This window comes from Protomyctophum bolini (assembly GCF_963924005.1).
Source record: "Protomyctophum bolini genome assembly, chromosome: 8".
In the NCBI taxonomy this organism is placed as follows: domain Eukaryota; kingdom Metazoa; phylum Chordata; class Actinopteri; order Myctophiformes; family Myctophidae; genus Protomyctophum; species Protomyctophum bolini.
This window is the reverse complement of record NC_137869.1, coordinates 31106224-31131828: the sequence shown is the minus strand read 5'-3', so window position 1 is coordinate 31131828 and position 25605 is coordinate 31106224. Positions and strand designations below refer to the sequence as shown.

At 42.8% G+C, this 25605-nt stretch overlaps 2 protein-coding genes across 6 annotated transcripts in view; both read left to right on the top strand.

Annotated features, from left to right (window-relative positions):
• Positions 1-638: 638 nt before the first annotated feature.
• On the top strand, positions 639-8137 carry LOC308320199 (uncharacterized protein; the record flags this gene model as incomplete). Its single annotated transcript, XM_080770517.1, has 6 exons — positions 639-771; positions 4678-4808; positions 5552-6201; positions 6773-6941; positions 7305-7431; positions 8130-8137. The coding sequence occupies exons 1-6, from the start codon at positions 696-698 to the stop codon at positions 8135-8137; spliced, it is 1161 nt and encodes a 386-aa protein (XP_080626643.1). The 5' UTR covers positions 639-695.
• A 1007-nt stretch (positions 8138-9144) lies between these two features.
• The window catches only part of arhgef18b (rho/rac guanine nucleotide exchange factor (GEF) 18b), a 59963-nt gene continuing 43502 nt past the window's right edge, over positions 9145-25605 (top strand). For 4 of the 5 annotated variants that reach the window (XR_013964457.1, XR_013964458.1, XM_080769373.1 and 1 more), the window contains exons 1-5: positions 9145-9173; positions 9830-9938; positions 10543-10711; positions 24066-24133; positions 24703-24748. Coding sequence is in view for 2 of the 5 variants with exons in the window: in XM_080769373.1 (XP_080625499.1) it covers positions 9912-9938; positions 10543-10711; positions 24066-24133; positions 24703-24748 (310 nt within the window). In the remaining 3 variants the exon portion in view is untranslated. Of the gene's footprint in view, positions 9174-9829; positions 9939-10542; positions 10712-13517; positions 13658-24065; positions 24134-24702; positions 24749-25605 lie in introns of those variants that run through there. The other variant, XM_080769374.1, reaches the window with a different exon arrangement.

Sequence of the window (25605 nt, the reverse complement as noted above, 5' to 3'; positions counted from 1 at the left end):
AGTATAGAGCATCTACAACACACAGTAAGTGAAAAGTTTTGGTCACATATTGTAGTGTTGCAACTGTATTATGTAGTGCTCATTTGATGAGCTCATTGGTTGATTTGACTGAGCATAATGCGGTTACCACCAACCCCCCATCACCCCCTTTCTCATCTCTCCAACTTTTCAAACTTTCACTCTGCCATGACCCTCTCTCTCGCCCCCTTGTTGCTGCCTTCCAATTATTTTAACTTTCCTATAACTATCTCAAATCATCTCTCTCTCTCTCTCTCTCTCTCTCTCTCTCTCTCTCTCTCTCAATCTCTATGTCTCCCTCTGGAGCCCATAATCTCTAGCAGGCAGCCTGGGATTCTCAGTTGTATCCTTTCATTCCATCTCTCTCTCGCACGCACGCACGCATGCACGCGCACACACACACACACACACACACACACACACACACACACACACACACACACACACACACACACACACACACACACACACACACACACACACACACACTGTATACACTTACAGTAGTGTATACAGTGTATAAAGCAACCCTTTTTTTCTATCTCTCATACACTCACTGACTCCCCACCCAGCACCTCTCTCCCCTCCCCTCGCTTCATCTCCCTCCCCTGCTGTCTGCCAGAGCTCCAGTGTGAGAGTGCTCCAGCTCTGGCTGGCCTCCTCGCTGTGCTGCTGCTATGGCGGACTCGCCCCTCAACAACTCTTGGCCCTCCTTCTCCAAACTCTGGATGAAGAGATGGTCCTTCAAGAGAGGTACGGTAGTTCAACTATGTCTGGAAACTCTTTACATAGAGGTTATACTGTAGCTTTGTTAGATGGTGCACAGTGGGAGCTTGGACAGAGAGACCGATTCATTAACCTGTCCACTCACTTTCTCCATTTCTCACTCTCTTTTAGTTTTCATGCAAATATAGACGCATAGTGTCCTTGGCGTTTTTGTGACAGTCGCATCTTGTCCAGTTCAGGCTTTCTAATGTGTTCATTGCTGTTTCAGTGAGTAATCTCAGACAGTCTCTCTTTGTCTACTTTATACAGTATTTCTACAGTATTTTGGTTGTCTTGACCCCTCAAAATACCCCAACTTTTGGGGGTCTAATAAATAGAGGAATGACTGCTGTACAGTATCTTGGTAGGTGAATGGTTTTTGACAGAATTGCAGATCAGTGTAGTTCTCAAAAACAAGATGACAAAGTGGATAAATGACAAAAAGCTTTCTGTTTTAGTTATTCTTTTCTCCTATTAATTATTTTTTAAATAGCTTCGCATTTGTGTTTTTCATTCTTCTCTCGATGACCCTTGTCTAACGTGAATCACTGAAATATATCGATGAAGTAAGGTGCTTCCATGTTCCTTCCATGGCTGTGTGTGGTTTGCTCAGTGCTTTGAAACGCAAGTCGAATGAATATCTGATCAGAGCAGAGGCTCTGTGAGTTGACAGTTGTTTTGATGGGTGATCTGAGCTTAGATCAAACAGCGTCTGTGGCCCTCTCCCCTACCAATACACACAACATCTGCAAACACACCTATTCCACATAATATGTTAAGGACTATACATGCTTATATGCTTATGCTTATACTTATATCAACTGAAACTAATTAAAGTAATTTTGAAAAGTGATTTTAGATTATAACTTCAATGATGTCGGGTAGGGTTGTGCTAATGTGAGGTGAAAACTACTGACAAAGAACAGATCAACATCCTGATCCCTATAGGGGAGCTGGTAGGCCACATGCACATGCATGCACACGCACACACTCAATGTACACACACTACTAATCCATCTGTGCTGTATTGAGAGATATGAGAGGCCAACCATAAAAGGCTACAGGGACAGCAACAAGCTGCAGCAGTAGCAGTAGCAGTGTCTATAGCGAAGGTTTCAGTTTAAACTTAACACAAGAGTGATTTGGAGGCAAACAAACTCTCCCTGCTGGGGACATTGTCACTGTCTTGGCCTGAGAACATGATTAGTAGTATTGAAAAAAGATCTATGTCCATCTCTGTGTTTATCTGAGAGCATCTCTGGCTGATGGACTGGAATGGATGCTACTGGTTTATAGCAAGACCTGGAACTCAGAGCTCAGAGTGTGGCCTAGCGGGCCTGGGAAGAGGGGTCCCGGTGGTCCTGGGCTCTGCTTGTCATCTAACTGAATAACATGATACTACCTCTCACTGTCCACACACTGAATGGCATCTTGAACCCGAATCAGGGTCCCGAGAGCAGTCTGGATCCAAAAACGGCATAAAACAATATGCCTGTATAACCTTTCTACATTGTCCAGAGAGACACAAAGCTGCCATCAGATACAGTAATCTCAGTTTGATGAGATAAGGCCATGGATTACTTTTTCACTCTGCAGTTGACAGCACTTGTTTGATTTAGGAAATATTCATCAACTGTAAGTAACGAGATCGGACAACTCTTGTTACTTGGTTGTTGAAGGACAAATCAAAGGCCACGCCCAGGTTACGGCCCTGCATGTATGACATTGGAGGATAAGGTGCCAAGTTCTGATTGAAAGGAGTGGGTGGAATTCAGAGGGCCGAATAAAAGGATCTCTGATTTTGCTTCGTTAAGCTGCAGATAAAGTTGGGACATCCAGTGCCTAATCTCAGAGAGAAATCACAGAAGGCGGAATGAATTGTTACTTTTTTCACCTGCCTAGCAGTGGCCCTACCTTACTCAGATGGGCGTGTAGCTGAAACCCAAGCACTATAGGACTTTATGATACCTCCTAGACCAACACATGTGGAAAGATTATGCTCTTCTCTTCACCATCTATATCATCTATCTATAAATTCACCATGTCTCTGTCTGTACGTACGTCTGTACATGTGTAATGCACGTAACTCGAGAACCATTCGCTCCACCTAATAGTACAGGAAATCTATGGATAATACAGGATCAACCTCAAACTAATTGCAAAAAACCCAAACTCATCTTCAATATATCCCTGAATAACAGAAAAGACGTTGCCTGGAATTGTCTGAGGGGAAAGTGTTTAAAATGGCCTGTACAGTATGGCCACTATTGACATCCTATTATAAGGCAATATTTTCTAAATTTCCTTCTGCTTTAAGTAGCATGTGACATCCATTCCAAGCATTAGTTTTGCACAAAAACACTCATTGGGCTAAATTTGGCAACTTGCACAAATGTGCTGACATCAATAGGATGTCAATAGTGGCCATACTGTACAGGCCATTTTTAACACTTTCCCCTCAGACAATTCCAGGCAACTTTTTTTCTGTTTTTCAGGATATATTGAAGATGCAAAATCGGCTGAGTTTATTCTTTTTGCAATTAGCTTGAGGTCAAATTACATTATTACTGGACTAACGGTCCTCAAATTTGACACATGGGGGCCCCTGTGTGAGCCTAAGTCCCCTCACTTGTAGGCCTCATACACACGTACAGAACACATGTTCTGTCTGTGTTTGATGGCCGCCTCAATGCTTTTCCAATGGGAGTCGCATGGTTTGACCAAACATTTGTGTTTGATTGCTGATAGCTGCCCCATGTGACTCCCATTGGAAAAGCAATGAGGCGGCCATCAAACACAGACAGAACATAGAACATGCGTTCTGCATGTGTGTATCAGGCCGTAGAATGCAGGCTCTGCCTCAGCCAATTGATTGCCATGGAAACCCCACGCCTACCATTTGATTGCGTAACCAGTCCACTTTGCACTCAGTTTGCACTCTTCAGGCACAGACAGACAGTTAGAGAGATCCCCATATATGGACACAAAAGGGACACAGACAGACGGTTAAAACGGCTGCTATGACAACGGGTATTGCATACTAGTATACGTTAATGGCAGGGTGGTAACTAGGTGCAATTTCTCATTGACAGCCCACATCCAAACAGAAAAGTCCCATCTGTGTTTGTTTCATAAGTGTTTGGAAGTGCTCGTTGGATATCATATCACTCAACAGCCCATGCATACCACCTGTTTTGAATTTGCACATAATGTAGGAGGCAGCAGAACGTTGCTTTACTGTAAACGAGCGCTTCCAAACTCTGATGGCAAGCTGGCCGCGGTCTGTCTGTCTGTCTGTCTGTCTGTCTGTCTGTCTGTCTGTCTGTCTGTCTGTCTGTCTGTCTGTCTGTCTGTCTGTCTGTCTGTCTGTCTGTCTGTCTGTCTGTGTCTGTCTGTCTGTCTGTCTGTCTGTGTCTGTCTCTGTCTGTCTGTCTCTTTAGGGTACGAACAGGTGACAAAGTGGTGCTGTTGAGCTTCACACTGTGCACAGGTGCATGATAGGAAGCTGAGTTTTTAGCAGCCATTATGTCACACACACACACACACACACACACACACACACACACACACACACACACACACACACACACACACACACACAAGCACCACTTAGTTCAGAGTAGACGGCAAGACGGGTCAGAATTTGTTGTTGTTGTGGCATTACTTTGACAATATACTATATACAGATTATTATTGTGCAGATCTTTCCAGTGGCACTAGACTAGAACACCCTTTTTACATTCTCCCACTGGAGATTCAGTGATATAATTCGAATATTCTAAGATCCAGAATTTCTCAATGACATGAGGCAGTATATGCTTCCAGAGGAGGACTTTAAAGCCTGTACATTACAACTCATGTATTGGATTTTTTCCTGTGTCTATTACATTTCAGCATCCTGTGAGCCATCCACTGCCCAGCCTGGTGATGGCAATGTGACAGGGACGAGCTGTTCCTCGTTGCTGTCCCCTGCAGCTGTCTCCATTGCTGAGGACATCATTTGTGGCAGCACCAATGAGGACCAGGTAATCCACTTTTAAGAGTCCTTCTCCTCCTTTTCCCCTTCTTAGTTGGAATGCCTTTTTCAATTGAGGCTTTAGTTTAAAAAGAATATATATGACTGAGACAAAAAAGGGACTCCTGCACATCCCCAGAAACCCGTGGGAGGTGCAAGTCTATAGTTAGCAGGCATAGACAACAACTTATTTATTAGCACAATGCCACATACTAATAAATAAGTTGATGTAGTAAGTTGTCCGTCTCTGTTCCCTGGAGTGTGCAGTCCCTTCCTTGGAAGGTTTTTTCCCTTTTTGAAATATATATATATATATATACTGTATATATATCCATATATACTGTATAATGTATATCCATCCATCCATCCATCCATCTTCAATTGCTTATCCGTAGTCAGGTCGCGGGGGCAACAGCTCCACCAGAGAGCTCCAGACTTCCCTCTCCAGAGAAACATTAGTAACAGTGCTATATATATACATCATCATACCGATTACCATTTCGTAGTTTTTTGGGGGTAGAATGCGTGCAATTTTAAGGTAAACCACACCATTGCAAGGAGTTGCATTGGTGTGGTTGACCTTAAAAAACACTTTGTCCCGACCGACCCTGAATACTCATTGATAACAATGCCATGAATTATTTAAGATAAGGGCTTTCGCCTTTCCCGTTTTTCCCGTTTTCCCTGTAACTCTCCATACCTTTGCTGCTCCCATCTGTCCTCCCTCTCCCCTCTTCTCTCGCTGGCTGTCAGGACACCTGTTCCGTAGACAGTGACTACGACTGCCCAGGTGTGGACGCGTGCAGTAGCGTGGAGGACCTACTGGATCTCAGCTCCTCTCTCAGAGACTCTGAGTACTTCAAAGACTTAGCGGGAGGTGTAATACCATCACCATCTACCATATCCACCATAGACACAGTCTCAGAGAGTAACAATCTGCCTGGGGGCCTTCCTGTGTCCCTGAACACTCCTAGTATCACCTCACATGTACTGGTTTCTCTGAACATCCATTGCAGCAAGGACGTCCCACCAACATCCACCTCCGACATCCAGCCAGCAAGTGGACTACAGGCATCCCACCCCTGCTTTGTGGTCAGGCAGCTCAGTCACAGGGTCATGAACTGTGAATGCGAGGACCCTTTACTGGGGCACAGTATGACAATGAATGAGTTGCTGGCATCTTTGGAACCAGTAAAACCCACAGCATCAGCTGTACCGGGAGGAATTATGGGAACAGAGCGAGTAGGAGGTCATCCAGCTAAAGATGTGGATGCAGACCCAGACCCAGGACCAGACTCAGACCCAGACCCAGGCCCAGAGAGCTTCCCAAGCTTGGTCCGGTCGATGTCAACTTCTCGTAGATACAGCCTTTGTCCTATGTCCCCCATTGACCTGGGGAGGAGGTAGGACTACTGAATGGTGGTATTGATGTGTGGATGTGCTGTACAGACAGGCAGGCAGGCAGGCAGGCAGGCAGGCAGGCAGGCAGGCAGGCAGACAGACAGACAGACAGACAGACAGACAGACAGACAGACAGACAGACAGACAGACAGACAGAGGGTTCATTTCATATTCTACAAAACTGTTTAGCTCTCAGGAAATGAATTCTGGCTGTCACTATACACTTAGCTATGTTCCTATGTACAATAATAGCGGTCATTGACAGCTTCCTGTTCACTGAGACAATTCAGCCGAGTGTATTGTGGGGTTTTTTGCGGGTTGTTCTTTCACAGCTTTTCAATAATGCAGTTGAAGCCGCAGCTGAGAATTTGAGAGGAACACCCACGTGTCTCTGGATAAAAAGCCAGCTCATAAGTTGTGCAATATATTTTGTTTACACTGTGATATAACTCTCCTATACAGTTAGTACATTGTTATGTTGTATGTAATAAAAAAAAGGAATGACACTTACTTTGATTTTGGATATTGTTCACTTCATCTGTGCTTCTGGTGTCTCTGATGCTATTCTGTCAGATTGAGTCTCGGCACCGTGGCATTGGACAGTGATGGAGAGAGAGAGGATGAGGATGACACACATATTCTCTACCAGTCCACCCATGAGCAGAATGTGTACCCATCGTGCCCTGATACAGGCCAATTTGACAAGCCTGATGCTTCAAGAGTACCCTCCACTTCCAGCATGGTAATTTGAATTGGCAGAACTTGAGCTGTTGTGAGTCTCAGATGATGAGGTTGAAAAAAAATGGTTGATCTAGTGCTGCATACTGGCATTGTCCAATGTACATCAAATGAACATTATGTCAGCTTTAGGTTCACTCTGTTAATTTAGCTGTGCTGATACAATTAATAATGTTTATTCTATTATTTTATCGGCTCGGAGGCAGAGTTTATGTTTTTTCCCCTGAACGTCCGAGTGTCACAAGTGTCTGTCTGCTTGTTTGTGTCCATCTCTGAACAGCTAATCTCCGTCACTGCTGGACCAGTTCCGCTCACTAGCTATATTATAATTCTATATGTTCTAATCTGATATCCTTGCTGATTTCAGGATGCTGGTGTATCAGGCAGGCATCTGTACTCCCGTTCTGTCATCCTGGCCACAGATGAATGTTACCGTGCTTCACATGTCTCCCGTGTTGTAGAGACTTCCAAACAAGCTGCAAGGGCAGCAGGAGGTGTGTGTGTGTGTGTGTGTGTGTGTGTATGTGTGTGTGTGTGTGTGTGTGTGTGTGTGTGTGTGTGTGTGTGTGTGTGTGTGTGTGTGTGTGTGTGTGTGTGTGTGTGTGTGTGTGTGTGTGTGTGTGTGTGTGTGTGTGTGTGCGCGTGTGTGTGTGTGTGTGTTAAAATCTGACCCAGAGCTCTTTACTGCATGTCATCCATCCCTTCGCTCTAAAACCTTTCCTATCTCACTGTCACTCTGAACAATAAAGCATAAACGAAAATAGAAAATAAACAAGAAAGAATTTATAAATATAGGTGCTAGTATTCTTGACTTTTACTTTTTCTATGTGTAACTTGTTCCAATGCAGAGGAGCTGGACCCTGATGAGGATTTACATTCAGCAGAAGGACACAGTCATATGTAAGTCTACACAGCCATTCATTACTGTTACTGTACTACTGTATCTTCCTGTGTCAGGTTACATATAATTTAAGGAATATCCACAACAATATTTGATGTTGATTTGATTTACTTCAGTGCATACAGAATCTTTGATCTTTCATAATAATCCTGTTACTTGTGAGTGTTCATTTGTTGTGCCTGGACTCCCTGGTTATTTGACACCCTCAAAGTAAAGGGGCTTTCCTTGTTCCCATCTCTGTTCTCTGTCATATTGCCTGCAACCTCCTCCTCCCACACTCCTCTCCACCAGCTCCTTAGATGGCCCCATGTACAGTAGTGTGTGTGTGTGTGTGTGTGTGTGTGTGTGTGTGTGTGTGTGTGTGTGTCTGCGCGCGCACGTGTGTGCGTGTGTTTGTGTGTGTGTGTGTGTGTGTGTGTGTGTGACTGTGTGTGTGTGTGTGTGTGTGTGTGTGTGTGTGTGTGTGTGTGTGTGTGGGGGGGGGGGGGGGGGGGGGGGGTTAGCAAGGACAGAGATCAGGTCTCTGTAAATTGAAGTTTGACACCCAGCAGGCCAGCACCCAGCAGTCTCCTCTCCTCTCCTCTCCTCTCCTCTCCTCTCCTCTCCTCTCCTCTCCTCTCCTCTCCTCTCCTCTCCTCTCCTCTTCCCACCCACCACTTGACTCAACCCAGTGTTTTGTTTGTCTTAGGCTGATGGTACAGAGAGTTCTACAAGAGCTAAAACTGTACCATGGGTAAGTAAACAGGAGAGGTCTGCTTGCTCTAGCACTGTGAGCACTCTATGCCAGTGTGAGGAGTAACAGAGCAGGCCGGGTTATGATCACTGGGCTTGCATGAGCAAATGCATGTAAGAATATGTGTGTGTGTGTGTGTGTGTGTGTGTGTGTGTGTGTGTGTGGGCGTGCGTGCGTCCGTCAATGTGATACAGCACGTGTATGTCTCTGGGGTGAAGCAGGCACATGCAGCGTTGATCCGTCTGAAGTTTCATCCAAATTCATCACTTTTTAAACCCTTGACAGTTCACTGCTGGCTGAACCAATATTGTCTCTGATTGAGCCAGATTGATTTTGTTCACTCAGGAATATTTGAGCATGAGGGTGAACACAGATCAAGACTTTGATAATCCTATACCATGGTATATTAAGTATTTCCAATTGTGTTGGTACGCACAAGTGACAGATATTTGGCAACGTTAACTTATCACGGATGTGAGTCAGAGTAACTCTTCTGAAATAATATTGAATCTGGTTGTCCTCCACAGTGCCAAGCAGAGGAACAACAGAACAGAGGCCAATGATTCAGGAAGTGTCACTTGGTACGAGTTCCTCTCTAATGAGTGAGTAATGATCTTTTGAACATTACACAGTTTAGAGATAGAGAGAAAACTACACATGTTACTAACTGCCCCCCACCCACCCATTATACTTGGCAGTGATTCACAGCTCAAGGGATATATTCAAGGGATATCCGTGAATCCGTCTGTTTTTAATATGATAACTACATGTGGTACTGTGGTACTGTCTATTCTAGTTCTGTTTTTATGTGCTACTTCATAGGACTTGATCTTTTTCATTTTATTGTATTATTATTTTAATCATTGGTGCATATGTGCATATAACTCAGTGAAATTGCATTCATTGCTGGAAGTATTCTATGGGCATTGTCTATGCCTATGATTCTCAGCAATGCAGAAGTGATCACTCTGTAGCTGTCATATGGCTGGCATCACTGCACCTCAACAGCACGAACGTGGTGATATCCTGATAGGCATATGATGAGCCTTCTCAAAAAACAGATGGGAACTCACATGAGCGGTTATGAGACGTTCTGAAATGTGAGGCAAGGCATGTGATTGGCATGAAGCAGCTTTATTATTATGACATAAAGAGGAAAGTCTGGATGATGATGACTCAAATCATTGTTAGCTGGATCCATGTGATATTATTGTTTGTAAGTATGAGTTGTGTGTTCAATCTTTTTTTCCCCTGTTAGGAACGAGGAAGAGGAAGATCGCGCAGAGAAGTTAGAGAGAGGCACAAAGGTGAAGAGAACTCTCAGCTCACTGAGAAACAGGATGACCGGCTCCTTCAATAAAGATAAGGTACTATGGACCATCCATGCTCTGTGTCACTGACTGCACAATTAGTTTACTACTTTTTCAGGTAGATTGTTTAACCACATGAACCCTAGCCTAGCATCCCTATTGTGACCTAATTTCTCCTTTCATTGTTAATGGCAAATATGAGACGTGCCCCTCAAAAATAGATGAACAAGCTTACGTTGTGATGTGTTGTGAGCTTGTAGGTGGGCTATTTTCAGTAAAGAAATTTGGTGTAGAGGTAAAACAAAAAGAAAGAAAAAGAGGAAGAAAGTATAGACCCCCTAGGTCCAGGAGACCCTAATCAACAATGTATATATGGTTTTAGTGGTTTTATCATAGGTTTCTAAGCATCATCATTTATTCATGTTTAAGACTGAGTAATCATAGAGGGAAAGCCTCCTCGCCAATTTAATTTTCCGGTGATCCTCTATTTTCACAGCACAATGCAACTCCTTGGGTTGCATGCTGTCTACAGTACAATTTGTTTCTGCAATGCTAATCATTAATAATGTGCTGCAAAAATACAAATTGTTTTGACACTGAATTTTGCAGTGAAAGAGAATGCATAACTTATCTCTTTGCTTGCTCTTTTTTTTGTTTCCAGGGTAAGAACCAAGAAAAGGAGCAGCAGAAAGAGAAAACAAAGGAGAAACCTCAAGTGTGTCGCACCCGGAGCCACGGGCATGAGCTGGTGCCTGGTTCCTTCTCCAGCTATGCCACCTGTTCGTTGTGCAGCAGGACTTTGCAGAGCACGCATGGCTTACAGTGCATGAGTGAGTAATTGTCTCCACCAGGCCGAAGGCATGGGGAGAGAGTATGTTTTGGACTCCGTCTGTCCGTCCGTGTGTGTCCGTCCGTCCATCCGTTACCAGCTAATCTCTGGCACCGTCTGCCACCATGAGGCCGATTTTGGCAAAACACATTTCTGTAGATTACTTGTACACATTTTATCCATACATCACGCAATTCGGTATACATTATCTCCATAGTCATGTGATCAACACGGATCTACACTATTTCCCATATTCCATCCTGATTGGCTAAAATTGGCTTCCAAAGCTCGCATGATTGGTCCGTTTGGAACAAAATGCCACAAATCACAAACACTGTGCAATTTCCGTGAAATTATACACGCACATTTCCACTATGCCGAGGACGACATGGCACTTATTTTTTTCCAAATCATCCTCATGGTGGCGCTATAACAGGGCAATTCCATTTTGTACCTATAACTGTATCGATCTGTGTACTACTTTGCATGCACACTCCCTAGACAGGCCTAGAGGCCATGGCAAAACATTTTTCCTGCATTTTCCACATCTCCCAGTTATTGCGCCCCATGTGGCCTATTTCTGTAAAACACATTTGTTTATATTAGTGCACTGCACTAATATAGTGCAAGTCTGATTGATTTCTAAGATTCTACACTGATTGGCTAAGATTGTCTTAAATGTTGCGAATCATGAACGCAGGGCCCGAGTGCAGTGAAACTGTGCACGCATATTCCCACTAGGCTGAGGAAGCAATGCCACTTGACATTTTTCAAATCAGCCTCATGGTGGCGCTATAACAGGCCAAGTCACGTCTTTACATGCACTGATCTGCATATAACTTTGTATGCACAAAACGTTGTGTGCACACTCCCTACAGCCCAAGGAAAACATCTGGCCTGCACTTTTCAATTCTGCCTTTTCGAGTGCCACCAGGAGGCCCATTTATGTGCAACACTCTTTTTTATATTAGTCATTCACATTTTATCCAAATATCAATCCTGGTGGAGACCTGTCTCCCGAGGGGCACTTTTTCTAGTTCATTCATGCAAACCTATGATTGCGTTCACATGCTGGTGACGTTGCTGTGATCACACTCACAAACTCACCCATTTCTACAAAAATTGCTAACTCCTTCACAGTCTCACTTACTGTCATCATGCAACACACACACACACACACACACACACACACACACACACACACACTTCAATGTACCGGTAATCCAATTTTATTAAAGTGTCAAATCACAAGTTGTCTCAAGACACTTTACATGTAGAGCAGAAAACCGACAGAGATCCCACCCCGAGCAAGCAATATTTCAACAGTGGTAACGAAAAACTCCCCCTTTAGGAAGCAACGTCAAGCAGAACCCGACTCTATATGGGCGGCCATCTTCCTCGACCATGTCGGGGGAGAGAAATAGAAAGAATGAGAGATAGGGAGGAGATACAGGAAAATACAAGTAGTAGCAATAATAATAATAATAATAAGTAAGATAATATAATATGATTCCACACTGCACTAACTCGCATCACTGCTCTTTACCTTGTTCACAATGTATCAATGTCATGGCATCGTCAGGGAGTCTGAGTTTCTTTACAAACATCATGGTTTATCATTAAGTAAGACATGCTTAAAGAAGCAGTCACATAGGCCTACTGCAATGCATTCAAATTTCACAAGTATAGTAAAGCTGTACAGGACATTTCAACACCCTTCTACTCATTTTACAGTACTCTCTTCCGTTCAGTGGATACTGACAGCAATATGTAAAGATAGCATTGTTTGTTTTTGTTTGGGCTATAGTCTAGTGAGCAGAGTACAGATTCCATGACTTTTAACTGCTCTACATCATGAACTGAGTGACAATGATTGTTTGGCTATCAGTATGAGGCAGTGATATTGCATTAAGTGAATTAAGTGCAGGTTTGACATTGTGGTTTTCTCAAGGGGGATCCTTTAGCAGAGGCTGGTGAGTGGTGACTGTATAAGCCAGAAGGCACGTTCTCTGCTTTGAGTAGCCTCAGAGACTGTTTTGAGGAACTCTAAATAGTGTCCATTTCAATCCACAGTGTTTCAAACTATAGCTAGGAGACAAGGAAATAAAGCTATTGTAAATATAATATCATTTATATTTCCTTGCCCTCGCCTGCGGTAAACATATCATTAAGGAAGCTGGGAACATGCCGTTTCCAAACACAAGATGAAAACCAAAGCAGAATTTATTCAAACAGTTTAATGTTGTTTCCTGCTCCAGCCTGCAACAACAGCCTAACTTTCAAATAAGTATAATTTGTTATAGGATACGAAAGCCATAATATCTCACATACAGTTATAAATCATACAGTCTGGTGGGGCCTTGGAGGGAATAATGGATGACTGTTTTGATCAGTGTGCTTATTAAACAACGTTCTTCTGGTCTATTTCAAAACAATTGGACTCACAGCCTCACACACATCCAGTGTGCTTCAGAGTCAGACTGCAAGCTGTCTTTTAAACATTAACAACCACAACCAGTGTGACACTCTGACAGCAGATTGCTTGTGTGAGTGTGACTGTGTGTGTGTGTGTGTGCGCGCGCGCACGAACGCACAAACGTATGGAGACAGAGAGACAATATTGTTTATTCATTAACTATGGCTGTATTGAAGTTGGTAAAAAGTCATAAAAAATCAACAAACTCTGACCCTCGCGTGTTGTTGTGATAAAACCAAGTGAGTATCCCTTTAATTTTGGACCAAGCCCTGAGGGGGAATCATGCAGCAGCCTGTGGAATGCGTCGTGCGTTTGTATGCCAGATTGTTCCCACTGGAGAGCAACGTTAACTACAATCTGTGTGGAATTATACTTTTCCAGATTGACCTCAGTGAGTTTACAGTGGTCTTTATTTGCCTGTCAGACCACGATCTCCTTCAGCTACAAATGAGTGATTGTGAGAACCAAACGGTAAGCAGAAGCTACTCTACTGTAGTATATCCACCCAGCGGGATCAGGTGGATATATAATAAGTCCGTCCCGTTGTTTAGGATCAATGGACTTCTGGCCGTTAGCTGTAGCCTGCCAGCTAAAACACATTTGATACACTTCGCCGTGCGGCCCTTTCGCTCGACCAAAATAAATTAAGTAACTTTTAACAGGGGGGAAAAGTGTCGATGCCTTTCTTTTCTCTTTTAACTGTTGGAAAAAATAATTTAGTCGACCCTAATAAGGGGTCGCGCGACGAAGAATAAATTAGCCTAATTGCAAACATTATTGTTAGTTGATAGGTATACTACTAGTTTTCATTGTTTTTCTCCTATACACAGCCTGGCTGTAACGTCGGCTTGCAAGTAATAAGTCATAATAATAATATATCGTATTGTTCTGAGTGATTGTTTTCCATTTAGAATCCATCAGTTAGCTTAGCAGGATTGCTAGTTTTAACACTGACTGCACCCCGCGTAGCCTGTCTCTCAACAAAACAACTAACTAACGTTGGGCTAGGCTAGCAAGTGGACAGTCGATAATTAACTTAACTAAAGAGTTACATCGCTGCATTTGTCTGTATTTATGATGTGTCATTCTCGCCTCGTCCGCTTCAATGCGTTATTCCTTAGCCACTTGTAACAGATTCATGCCATTTATTCTTATTGTAACGTTGCTATAGCAGGCTCAACAAGTGCTTACTTACAAACTAACTTGCAAGCCATTTTAGTTGAGATAACGCAGACCAATCAAGGCTATCTCCAAAAATTCCAGAAACCCCAATTTAAATCCAAATCAAATAGTCAGTCTCATCATGTATACTCTGTTTGTTAGCCTGTAGTTATTCACAGCCACAGGTGGAGTTTGAGCTGCCTTTTTATATTGAACTGATATATTGGACATTGGCAGCCTGGTGGTGGGTATTACTAAACTACAGAACCACTGGTAATGTAAAAACAGGCCTTCATTGAAATCTTCCTGGAATTCTTGTAATTCCATTGCTGATCAGGTGATCCCATATACCATACCAGACTGGTGGTGCAAAGTCACCAGGCAATAGGAATGACCTAGACTATGAGGTGACCATGCCTCTCTCTCTTCACCTATGTGTTCAGAGCTCTCAGACTGGGTCACATGGTGCTAATTGTGCTTGGCAGGTCTGCCAGTGCATAACTGTCCACTCCAGTGACTCGGGGTCTTGCCCGTCTCACCGCGTTAGCACAGCTTGTCCACGCATCACTGCCTTGCCTGAGTTGCCTCCCTCCCTGGCAGCGGCTCTGGCTGTTCACTTTGCCAGATTTGGCTTTCTGCCTACCTACTTCACCACTACTGACTATTTGACCTTCACCTTAGGCTTTATTACCTACCTACCCCTCAATTTAGGCATTGGTAGGTAGTACTGGTACTGTAACTGTAGGTGTGCTTCTTTTAACACCTATCTTGATGAGTAGTCAGGGGGTTTGGACGAGCTACATGGGAGTTAGGACATACGGGTAGTTCCATCAATATCACATGCAACAGAGCGGAAATGTTGTAGAGATGTAAAGTACAGGAAGAATGAGGTTTAGATTATAACATTTCTTTTACAAATTGCAATGGATGTATTTGCCTTTGTGTTTATGTTCCTGATTCCATAAACATTCACTTACTTGAGTTTCATTCAACCCTTTTACAGATTATCATGTTATGAGAAAACATCTCAAGACAACTGGTTTATGTATAGTCCTTACTTCTGGGAAACGTGACGGGTGGAGATGTTTTGACCTCCATTGATTAAACAGCATGCCTCCCATTCCCCAGGTACTCCAGTTACACTGGGTGATGTCATAGGTTGGCTAGCTGGCTGCTTCAGAGTTTGCTTCAAGTGTTTGTGTTTTTGTTCTGTATTTGTCTCAAACGAATACCAGGACTCGATCCGTTTAGGATTTCTACATTATTACAGGTTCTCAGTGAGTTAGTCTATATATAGGAAGAAATACCAGCACTCACGTTGATCCATTTAGGATTTCTAGTTTATTACAGGTTCTCAGTGAGTTAGGCCTATGTGCGTGCGACATGTGTAGTTGAGTACATGTATACACATACACTGGAAGGTGGGGAGGTCTGTGGTTGGCTGCTGCTATGTGAGATGGCAGTGACACCAAAACAATTGTGACCTGCTTTCACAACTCTTGTTTGGTCACAGCATTATAGGCTATAGTTTGTCTAGTTGTTACTTGGTTTTAAAGGAGAGATCCACACCAAAACACGTACCTTGAAAATGTACCTTGAATCAGCCTATATAATCGTGTGATTCGTGTCCCAACATGCATGTTGCCCTTGAATTGTTTCATAGATGCTGTTCTCCATTTTCCTCACCCCTCCCAGTGGCTCCCACATTAAAATGAAGCTAGAATGGTAGCAAGCTAGCTGTCTTCATTCTAATGCAGGTACTTTAGTAGCTCCAAACAATTTATTTCCCCACAAATCGTCTATTAAATGGTCTGCTCACATGCACCGTTTGTCACACTTGAGCTGCCGTTCAGAACCCAGCAGGAAAGTTCCCATGCCTGGGTTCTGTATGAACGTCAGCTCGAGGGTGACAATAAAACATGTGTGAGTACCAGCCAGGACACTGTTAATAGAGGATTCGTCGATAAAAATACAAATAAAATACCTGCATTAGAATAAAGACAACTAGCAATCTATCTGCATTTTGCTGTGGGAGGGGTGAGGGTATGTTGGGACAGGATTATTATAGGCCAATTCAGGGTACATGTGTTTACCGTGGATTTCTCCTTAAGTCAAACAGACTTGCCTAATATTTCTTGTTTGTTGCTATTCTCTAAATCATTACACACAAAAAGGTTGTGTTGGTGTGCAATGCATTGCTATGTCTAGCTGATACGGTGACATGATACTGTGTGCTGATGTTAGTTGGTTGAGTTTACATGGTGGCACCATTAACCAGACTTTGTAGACCTTGGCTGTCTGGCTGAATGATGCTGGGGTAATTGTTGAGAAGTAGGCTGCTGTCTAACCTGATGTTAGATCCTCTGTCTCATGCACGGTTACAGTAATTACTATCCACTCCACTGCACAAAGCATTGGTTATGTTATTAACATAATATAGAACACAATATAGAAAAACAAACTGTTTGCTAGACTATTGTTGTTTAATACCTTTTTAAAAATGACAGTGTTTCATGTTTTTTAACTTTTTTTTATTGCTTTGTGTTTTTAACATTTACAGGGGAGAAGCATGACTTGCCCTTTCTTAATTCAAGAGGCTAAGTATCCGTTTAGAAAAGGTAGCATAACCTTAAAGTTATTTTTATTTCACTGCATGCTTTGATATCCTGATATCTGGTTGTGTTATTCCAGTAAACTTTGGTGTGGTCAGACTCAAAAGAGAACACAATCCCACACATTCCTTCTTTTTGGGGTCGGTAGCACAGTTCGGTGATTCACAACCAAGTTTTGTTTGTCTTATTTTTGTCATGTTCCATGTTTGGGATATAGGCCAGTTCTAATGCACCTTACTTACCTAAAGTAGAATTGCATGTTATTATCTCTTAACTAATGAAGCTGAACTGTAGTTCTATCTCTCAGTCAGAACTGCATGACTCACTCCCCATTTTCTGCCACAGACTGGAAACTCTTAAGTTCAGACTCGATGTCACCCACTAGCACTCCACCTTATTATATAACTTCTTGTTGCCTATTTTCAATATTGTGTATGTGTATATATCCTTGACTCTTCCTAGATGAACATGATGTAACTTGTTTTGTCTAATACAATAAAATCAAACCAAATAGATGCTATTCATATGCAGATGTGTTGGCTACATGTACACAAGTGATGAGAATGTTATTTAGAATGGCCGAGCGCGCGTGCGCGTATGTGGATACGCAAGCCCCACACATGGAGAAATGAAATGGAACTGGAACTGGTGCGTTTGTTTGTGCGCACACGCTTAGTGTAGCATGGCCGTTAGGCCATATGTCCATGTGTATCATGTCATTCTGTAGCCAATTTAATGAACACTACACAAACTACTTATCCTGATCTCTAGCTATGATTTCAGTAATGTGGTCAGCCTCTGTAAAATAACTCTGACTATCTAGTATACTCCCTCACTCACTCACAATCTCTCTCTCTCCCCCACACCTCCACCTGGGACATTTCGCTGGGGTTGATAGTGTATTTTTGCCTGGTCAGTTATAACTCCACAACTACAGGTCCTAGATGTACAATCTTGTTGTCTATTCATAGGTGACACCTTGAACATTTTATATCAAGTGGAAGTGTAGTGGTAGCCTATTCTTTTTCTTTTTTCGTCTGCCTAAACAAAACTTGAATAGATTGCTATTCAAGTTTTGTTTAAGTGGAGGTAAGAAAAAACATTAGCTGAGCTGCTTGCTGATAGAAATCATGTATGATGACGTAATTGTCTATCCTTCAATGTGGTGTGTCCAATGTACAATTCAATTAGCCTACAAGTCTTGCTGAGTGTAAGTGACCTACTTCATACATTCACAATTTCAGCATACCCCGCTTTTGCTTGTGAACCCGATGACACTTGTTGCTGCACTGACAGTGGGTAGGGCTAAATATGGAGATTATGTGTGGATGATGGGTTTGGCAGACTGGCAGTTGAATATAAACTGCTCTTGTAGTTGGAAGAAGTCATCTCAAGATAAAGTTGTGGTGAATATTTTAATGATTCTGACCATAATATATACGTTTAATAGAAGAGGAGAAAAATCATATCTCTGGGATTTCTAAATACCCTTTTTTACCAGAATACCTTGATACGGCCCAAGCCTTACTCATACTTACTTATGCTATAGTATAGTAAGTTACACCAGAAATGTACTTTATTGGGTTGCATTCTCACCTCTACTTTGATAGACTTGATGTGAATGGATCATTCTTGCATATTTAATTTGCTGCGTTTGCCTTCACACTGTCATCCGCAGCAATTGGAAACGCAGCAAGGAACTTTATCAATGTGTTCAATTAATAAACTACACAGTGAAATCTATGGTGTTAAAATTATAGGGTAATGTGGAAGTGGATGCAGTGTCCCACAGTCCAGTGTGTTGTCAGGGACTGGATCTCACTCTCTATCTCTCTCTCTCTTTATTTGATGCGATTGCATTCTCACACTTGCAGTGAATCGAAGACAGGTGTGCTTGGAAGCGAAGTGAAACCCCTGTTTTTGTGCTAAATAGCACAGTAGTCATTATGCTGGTCTCAAGAACAGTTCATTGATTCATAGTGTACTAACTATTGTACTCACTGTACACTGTCTGCCACAGGTCAGCATCCTGTGAGGTAAACTAGCTACCACATAGCAGGTGTTGGGTGTGGCGTTGTGCTGTAGCGGTTGATGATTAACTAACCAACATGAACTGGATGTGACCTCGAAGTTATGAAGCAGAGTGTGGGGCGTGCGTGTCCAGTATCACCCACAAACTCAACCTGAGTCATTGGTGCAAGTAAAAAATTAATTCTAAAACGGTTGGTCCCAATACTTGATTCTGATTGACTGGTTACCGTCACGTGACTGGTGTAAATTTCACCGATAACCCAGTAACCCACACCTTCAATCACTTTATATAATTCGCAGCTGATTCCACATCTCTGTAGCTATACTGGGGAAGGGGAGCGCTTGATTGCCTTACAAACCACTGCCATGCGGGCGTCTAAGCACCGCCCGGCTCATATGACTGTGAATGTGTGGCTCCAGGCAGCCCCCTAAAGACATCAAGCGCTATTCTCCCGTCACATAGCCTAGAGCACAACAAGGAAGTGATGTGGCTCGCTCTGGTGGCGCAAAGCGTAGCTACTTTTGTGAATTCAATAGTTTTATTAGGTTAATATTGCTATATGTTTGTAACCGTTTTAGAAATGCAATAAGCCACTCGAGGCCCCAGCTTACCGGGTATTTTACAATTGGCTGGGAAGGTAGAAGACCCTCGGCTGCGCCTCGGGTCTGCCTACGCCCCCAGCCATTGTAAAATACCCGGTAACCTGAGACCTCTCGTGGCTTATTGCTTAAATAAAAACTGTAAACCTGTCAGTCCTGAATCATCTGCTACAGCTTTAGATCCACTTGCTCGTCACTCACTTTGCCACTGCCAAACATCATAACCACAGTGAATGAGTCTTGAGAATTGGTGTGTGTGTGTGTGTGTGTGTGTGTGTGTGTGTGTGTGTGTGTGTGTGTGTGTGTGTGTGTGTGTGTGTGTGTGTGTGTGTGTGTGTGTGTGTGTGTGTGTGTGTGTGTGTGTGTGTGTGTGTGTGTGTGTGTGTGTGTATATATATTGTGATTAAACTAAAATGACATCTAATCTAATAATACATGGTTTCTGTTAATGTGCATTTGACTGTTTCTGTTGTCTGACCTCAGTGCACGCATGTTGATCTCCATTATGTGCATTTAATGTGACATCAGTGCACGTTTGATCTCCGTAATATGGAGATCAACTAGAGTTGACCATGTTAGATCGCCATGGTTACTCAAAGAGTGAGTGATTCATGGACATGTCATACACTCTGGCATTATGTTAGTTCAACCCGGAACTCCATATATGGTCGTCATGGTTGCTTATGGATCCTTATGGTTGCTTATGGAGACTCAAGCAAATCCTATGATTTGCTTGAGTCTAAGGGACTAATATACTGTAACACAGACTAAAGTATACTATTCTGACTGTGGTGAAGAGGTGGAGCTGTCACAGGGCAGCCTGTACCCTATGGTTTACATGACACATGGATACATCTGACAACTGTATGTAACATGCAAGGACTGCTGCAAGTGTTAATTGATTCACATATGTCTCTCCTGCATTGCTGGTGGCAATCCTCTTTAGTAGATACTAGCTAGCTGCCAAGTTCTGTGGAGGAGAGGGGTGTTACTCTAATACTCTGTGCTTTATGCACAATGTTTAAATTGTCATTGAGTTTTCACCCTAAGTTGTAGTTGAATTTAACCTTAAAACATCTTTGTGAGTGTTTAGCAGAGATTTTATTCTAGTTTATTTTGCTAGCTTTAGTTATAATAATAATTTCTTCGTTTTCTACATGAATATAACCACATAAAATGAAGTGGGAGTTAAATGCTGCAATTTGTGAAACAACTATTTACATCACTGGTTTAGGTTTAGAAAACCTACAGTAATTGGTTGCTAATTTGATTCTGTGCCTTGTGGTAGGATCATTGGATGCTGCAGGTACAGAGAATCAGTTAGATTAAGGCTGGTACACGGGTAACATCCATGAGGGAGAGCTGCCCCCAGGGCCCTTTATGGAATGGTCTAGGCTGCTATAGTTCTTAACCGTTTGGGTTCTTTTCTTCCTTTGTTTTTATTCTTAATTTTTGTTGTTTCTAGCACTGTACATACTCGTGGACAGACTATTGATTGTTCCTTTTTGGGAGAAAAATAAATATAGGCCTACCTAAAAGTCGATTCTTGTCTGTTTGGAGCCAAATTGGGTCAACTCTTACTGTACACGGACCTTGAAAATGAATAGTATATATATATATATGGGATGTCCCGATACACCTTTTTTGCTTCCGATCCTGATACCTCAATTTCAGTGTTACTGAATAGAATACCGATACCAGTGTCGTGATCTCACATTGTGTTTATAGCTATCTAGCTGATATATCTCGTGTTGTGTTTATAGCAGACTCCTCACTCAAATGTGCACTTGCAGTTTGGGCAATTCCAAAGCAAACTCCACATGTCCCAACATTTTATTTACCTGCCATAGACATAGTGTCAACCCCTTACCCCTGTGTCGGATCGCTGGTTAGACTGGCATATGACAAATAAGGGCCGATCCGATATTTTCCCGATACAGTATCGGGCCATCTCTTTTTCTTTTTCTTTTCTGCCTTTATTGATAAGTTGAAAGTAGACTGACAGGAAATGGGGAGAGATATGGGGGGATGACACACGGCAAAGGCCGTCTGGATCGGGAGTCAAACCCGGGGCACACCGTCAGGCTGGCTTAGCAGCCTAGGTGCCCAGACGGTTGAGCTAAGCGCCTGGGAACTGATATACCCACAATGACCGACCTCTGTAGAGTGCACCTCCAAAAGCTATTTACCCACGCAGCTTCCTCGGCTCCTGGCGGCTGCAACCACAACTTAGAACAGTCCTTGTTAGGCAACCTAGCCTGGCAGGGATACTGTATGTGCTCCATGGAGGTGACCTTTATAGTTGGTTGTAATGTTTACATCGTGCAAGATCCCATCTGATTGGATCATTCAATTTGTATGCAGGGTGCACTCTGACTACATGATGACATCCAGTTCATAGGTGAAATAGATGGAAAGAATAGCAACAAATGTTTGAGTCTACTCTACAGAGAGAAATGGCGATGGATTACTTTGAGATGGAAGTAGCTGGAGTAGGCCAATATCGACGATTCCATATTTCAAGGGACGGTTGGCAACACTTCTGGCAGCTGAACCGTAGAAGCTGCTAGTATCAGACATGTTTGCATTGTATTGTTCATCATGAGCTGCAGCACCTTTTGTGAGCAGCCCATGTAACCTGGAGAGTTATACAATTACCACAGCCACGTGTTCTGCTTCATGTATGGTCACACACACACACACACACACACACACACACACACACACCGGGGAAACATGGAGTTGCTAGGAGATGTGCAAATGAATGTTTAAAGACAGACTGACTGAAAAACAGAAGAACTCACGCACACTTTCTTCACAAATCACTGGTTATTGACCAACTATACTCTACTCAAGGGGGTATATATGTCTCTCTAATGGCTGTGTTAGGCAAAGGTGTTTGAAATAGGCCAGCCTCTAAGTCACTAGACGTTAGATGGGGGTGGGGGGCATGTATAGCGAGAAGAGAAGATAATTTGTATCATGAGCCAAGGGAGAGCGATAGCCCTTAGAGAGTGGAGGGATGACTGGTTGCTATGGTTCCCTGAATTGTTTGCCAGACAGAACATGGCCTTGACGCATGACCACAACTGTGGTCAGAAAGAGTGAGAATTAGCTACGTAGTAGGGCTGTCAGTTCACCTCTATAATCTCATTAGAATTTCATTGCTTTATTATTTTTAATATTAGAATATTTACATAATGAATTTTAGCTCATTATAGACTATAATATATATATTTGTTTTCATTTTCGAATTTCATTCATATTAAGAAATTCGTTCTGACAGCTCTATTAGCTAGTCAGTCTGACAGAAAAAATACTACCAATTATCTTTTTACATTTATCAGTTGCCAAATATATTCTCCCCCCTATCAGCTGTTTATGCTGGTCCCATTGTTATATTTGAAAGCACACAATGTATGTGCTTGTATGTACTGTAGTTGTGCTAGTGAAAGTAGACAAATTAGATGTTGGTAAACCACCCAAGGCTGAATGGATTGGGTTTTTCTATTGTTTGGTCTAGGGCTTAGGCTACCTGAGCCAAATATGTAGACCAAAATAACTTTTATTTCCTTGTTATTGATAGTGAGAAAGAAAGCCGGGAGAAGGGCATAATTCAAGCAAAGGTCTCGGTTGAGATTTAGAACACAGCCAGGCCAGCTGCTGGAAGGACTATAGCCTTATTTATGTTGTATTTGCTCTCGCCGAGTGAGCCAGTGGGGCGCCTCAGACTTCGTGAGCTTGACGAGACTGAGGTCTTTTTCTGATTATCTTGTTTGAAAACAGCACGGTTGTTTTTCACCACCTGTGTGCAACCTCACACACACACACACACACACACACACACACATATTAACTGTATATATGATGATTTCGGGTGTACAGTGACAGACAGTACAGTTCAGTAGAGGGTACAGTAGAGGGACCCTCACATGGTAACTCTCATTTCTCAACCTTTTCGGACGTGGGGCCGGAATCGGCCCGGCCCCTTGGGCGAGTTCCTGGATGTTTGGATGTTCCGGGGACCACCCGGGGACCACCCGGGACTCCCCGGGGACTCCCCGGGACTCCCCAGGGACCACCCGGGACCACCCGGGGACTCCCCGGGACGCCCCGGGACTCCCCAGGGACCACCCGGGGACCTTGGGGTCTCCGGCCAAAGCAAACCTGTTAACTTTTGATTTTATTTAACCAGTTTAAGCCCTATTACAAAATGTAAAAAAAAGCTTGTGCCTTTGATTGTAGATAGATATTTTTGAAAATGACATTCCCAAAAATAGATGCCATGTTGAAAGTGGTTACAAATCAGGAAATAACAGCTGCATACTGTATTTGTCGATACCGATGTAATCAATGACGTAAAATAATGACCCGTTGGGCTCTATTCCTGACTTGTCCACTATGCGTATGGTCTCTGGATGGACAACGGATCTTGTACAGTAAAGTCTGAATTTACCATTTTTGCTGGCTTTCAGATTGTGCAGTGAATGTTCACAAGAGCTGCAGGACTCTGCTGGGTGACTGCAGCAGCACAAGGAACAAGGTCAGAAAAACAACAGCATAGAATGTAACATACTGTAGCTAACACGTTTTATTTCTTCCTTTCCCTCAGTCCCTACCATTTCTTAAGTAGTGTCATGACTGTCAAATTCAATAACACCATTAGTCATTAGGGCTGTCACGATCATGAAAGATTACTTGATGATTAATATTCACACAAAGTATTGCGATTAACAATTTAATTGTGTTTTTGGCATTGAATATATATATATAAATAATTATCTCAAATAATTAGGCCTTGCTGTCATGTAGTATATGTCCTTGTCTCAGCATTGTAGCTCAGCTGATGTCAGAGTTAAAAAACAATCAAACATATAAAACCAGTGTTGCTGAGAGCCATGGTGCCACGTTGTTGAGAAGCACTATAATAGATTGTGTGGTTAGTGTTCAGAGGCATTATAAGTTGCTTGTTCATCCATGTTGCTGGGACTGATTATTGCAGTACTGTGAAAAGTAAAACAGTTATGCCAATTGATTTTATACTATAATTCTCATTATTTTCCGTTCGAAAGAATACCTTCCAATCAATGCTGTCCTTTTTGTCCTCTACAGAGAAATTCCCCGCAAAGGACGTCATCAACAGCCTCTCCCAACCTTGGTGAGCACATGCATATAGTGTATATACAGTAAATTAAAGTGTACATGCACACACAAGACTTATTTACTTATATCATTGACAGAAAGGGGGATGGCTGGCTTGAAGTCTGTGTGTGTGTGTGTGTGTGTGTGTGTGTGTGTGTGTGTGTGTGTGTGTGCAACTCCAGTGTACATGAGTAATACTTATAAGATTAAGATGCATCCATGAAATTGAATACACTCCTGAGTCCTGGATATTAAAGAGATTAAGAGTAAAACTTATTTTAGTTTGGCTTGCTTCAGACAATGCAGCAGGAGATTCAAGAGCATCATCAAATGTACATGTGCTTATAATCTTAGTATATTGGTAATACCAGCAGTATTTTGTACTGCTGGTATTACCTCCTGCCCTTACCTCCTGTGCCCTTACCTCCTGTGCCCTTACCTCCTGCTGAATCCTGTAATGTTCTGTACTGAGTGTCAGGAAAAAACAACTGGGGGGGGGGGGGTGATGATGTGCAGACAGAGAAGAGATGAGAACATTGAAGTACATGTCACGCATGCTGTTAGATTCTAGAAGGTACCAGATGAGATCATCAGGCACATGGGCGGGTCTACTGATGCTATAAATCTGCTGTGTGTCCACTGTGCACTGTTTGGCACACAGCATCACCTGCAGCTGCAGCCCGGACTCTCCTGCATCCCATCTGGTCCCAGCCTTGCTCTGATTAGGACCGAAGCCTACTGCTCTCACAGATATACGGCTATCTCTGTCTTTGTCATAGTTCTACTATTCATTATACTGCACTTGACTGATAGTATAAGAATGGAGGGTGCGGTAAGCAAGGGCAGTGGTCGCACCCCTAGAGTGTCCAGAAG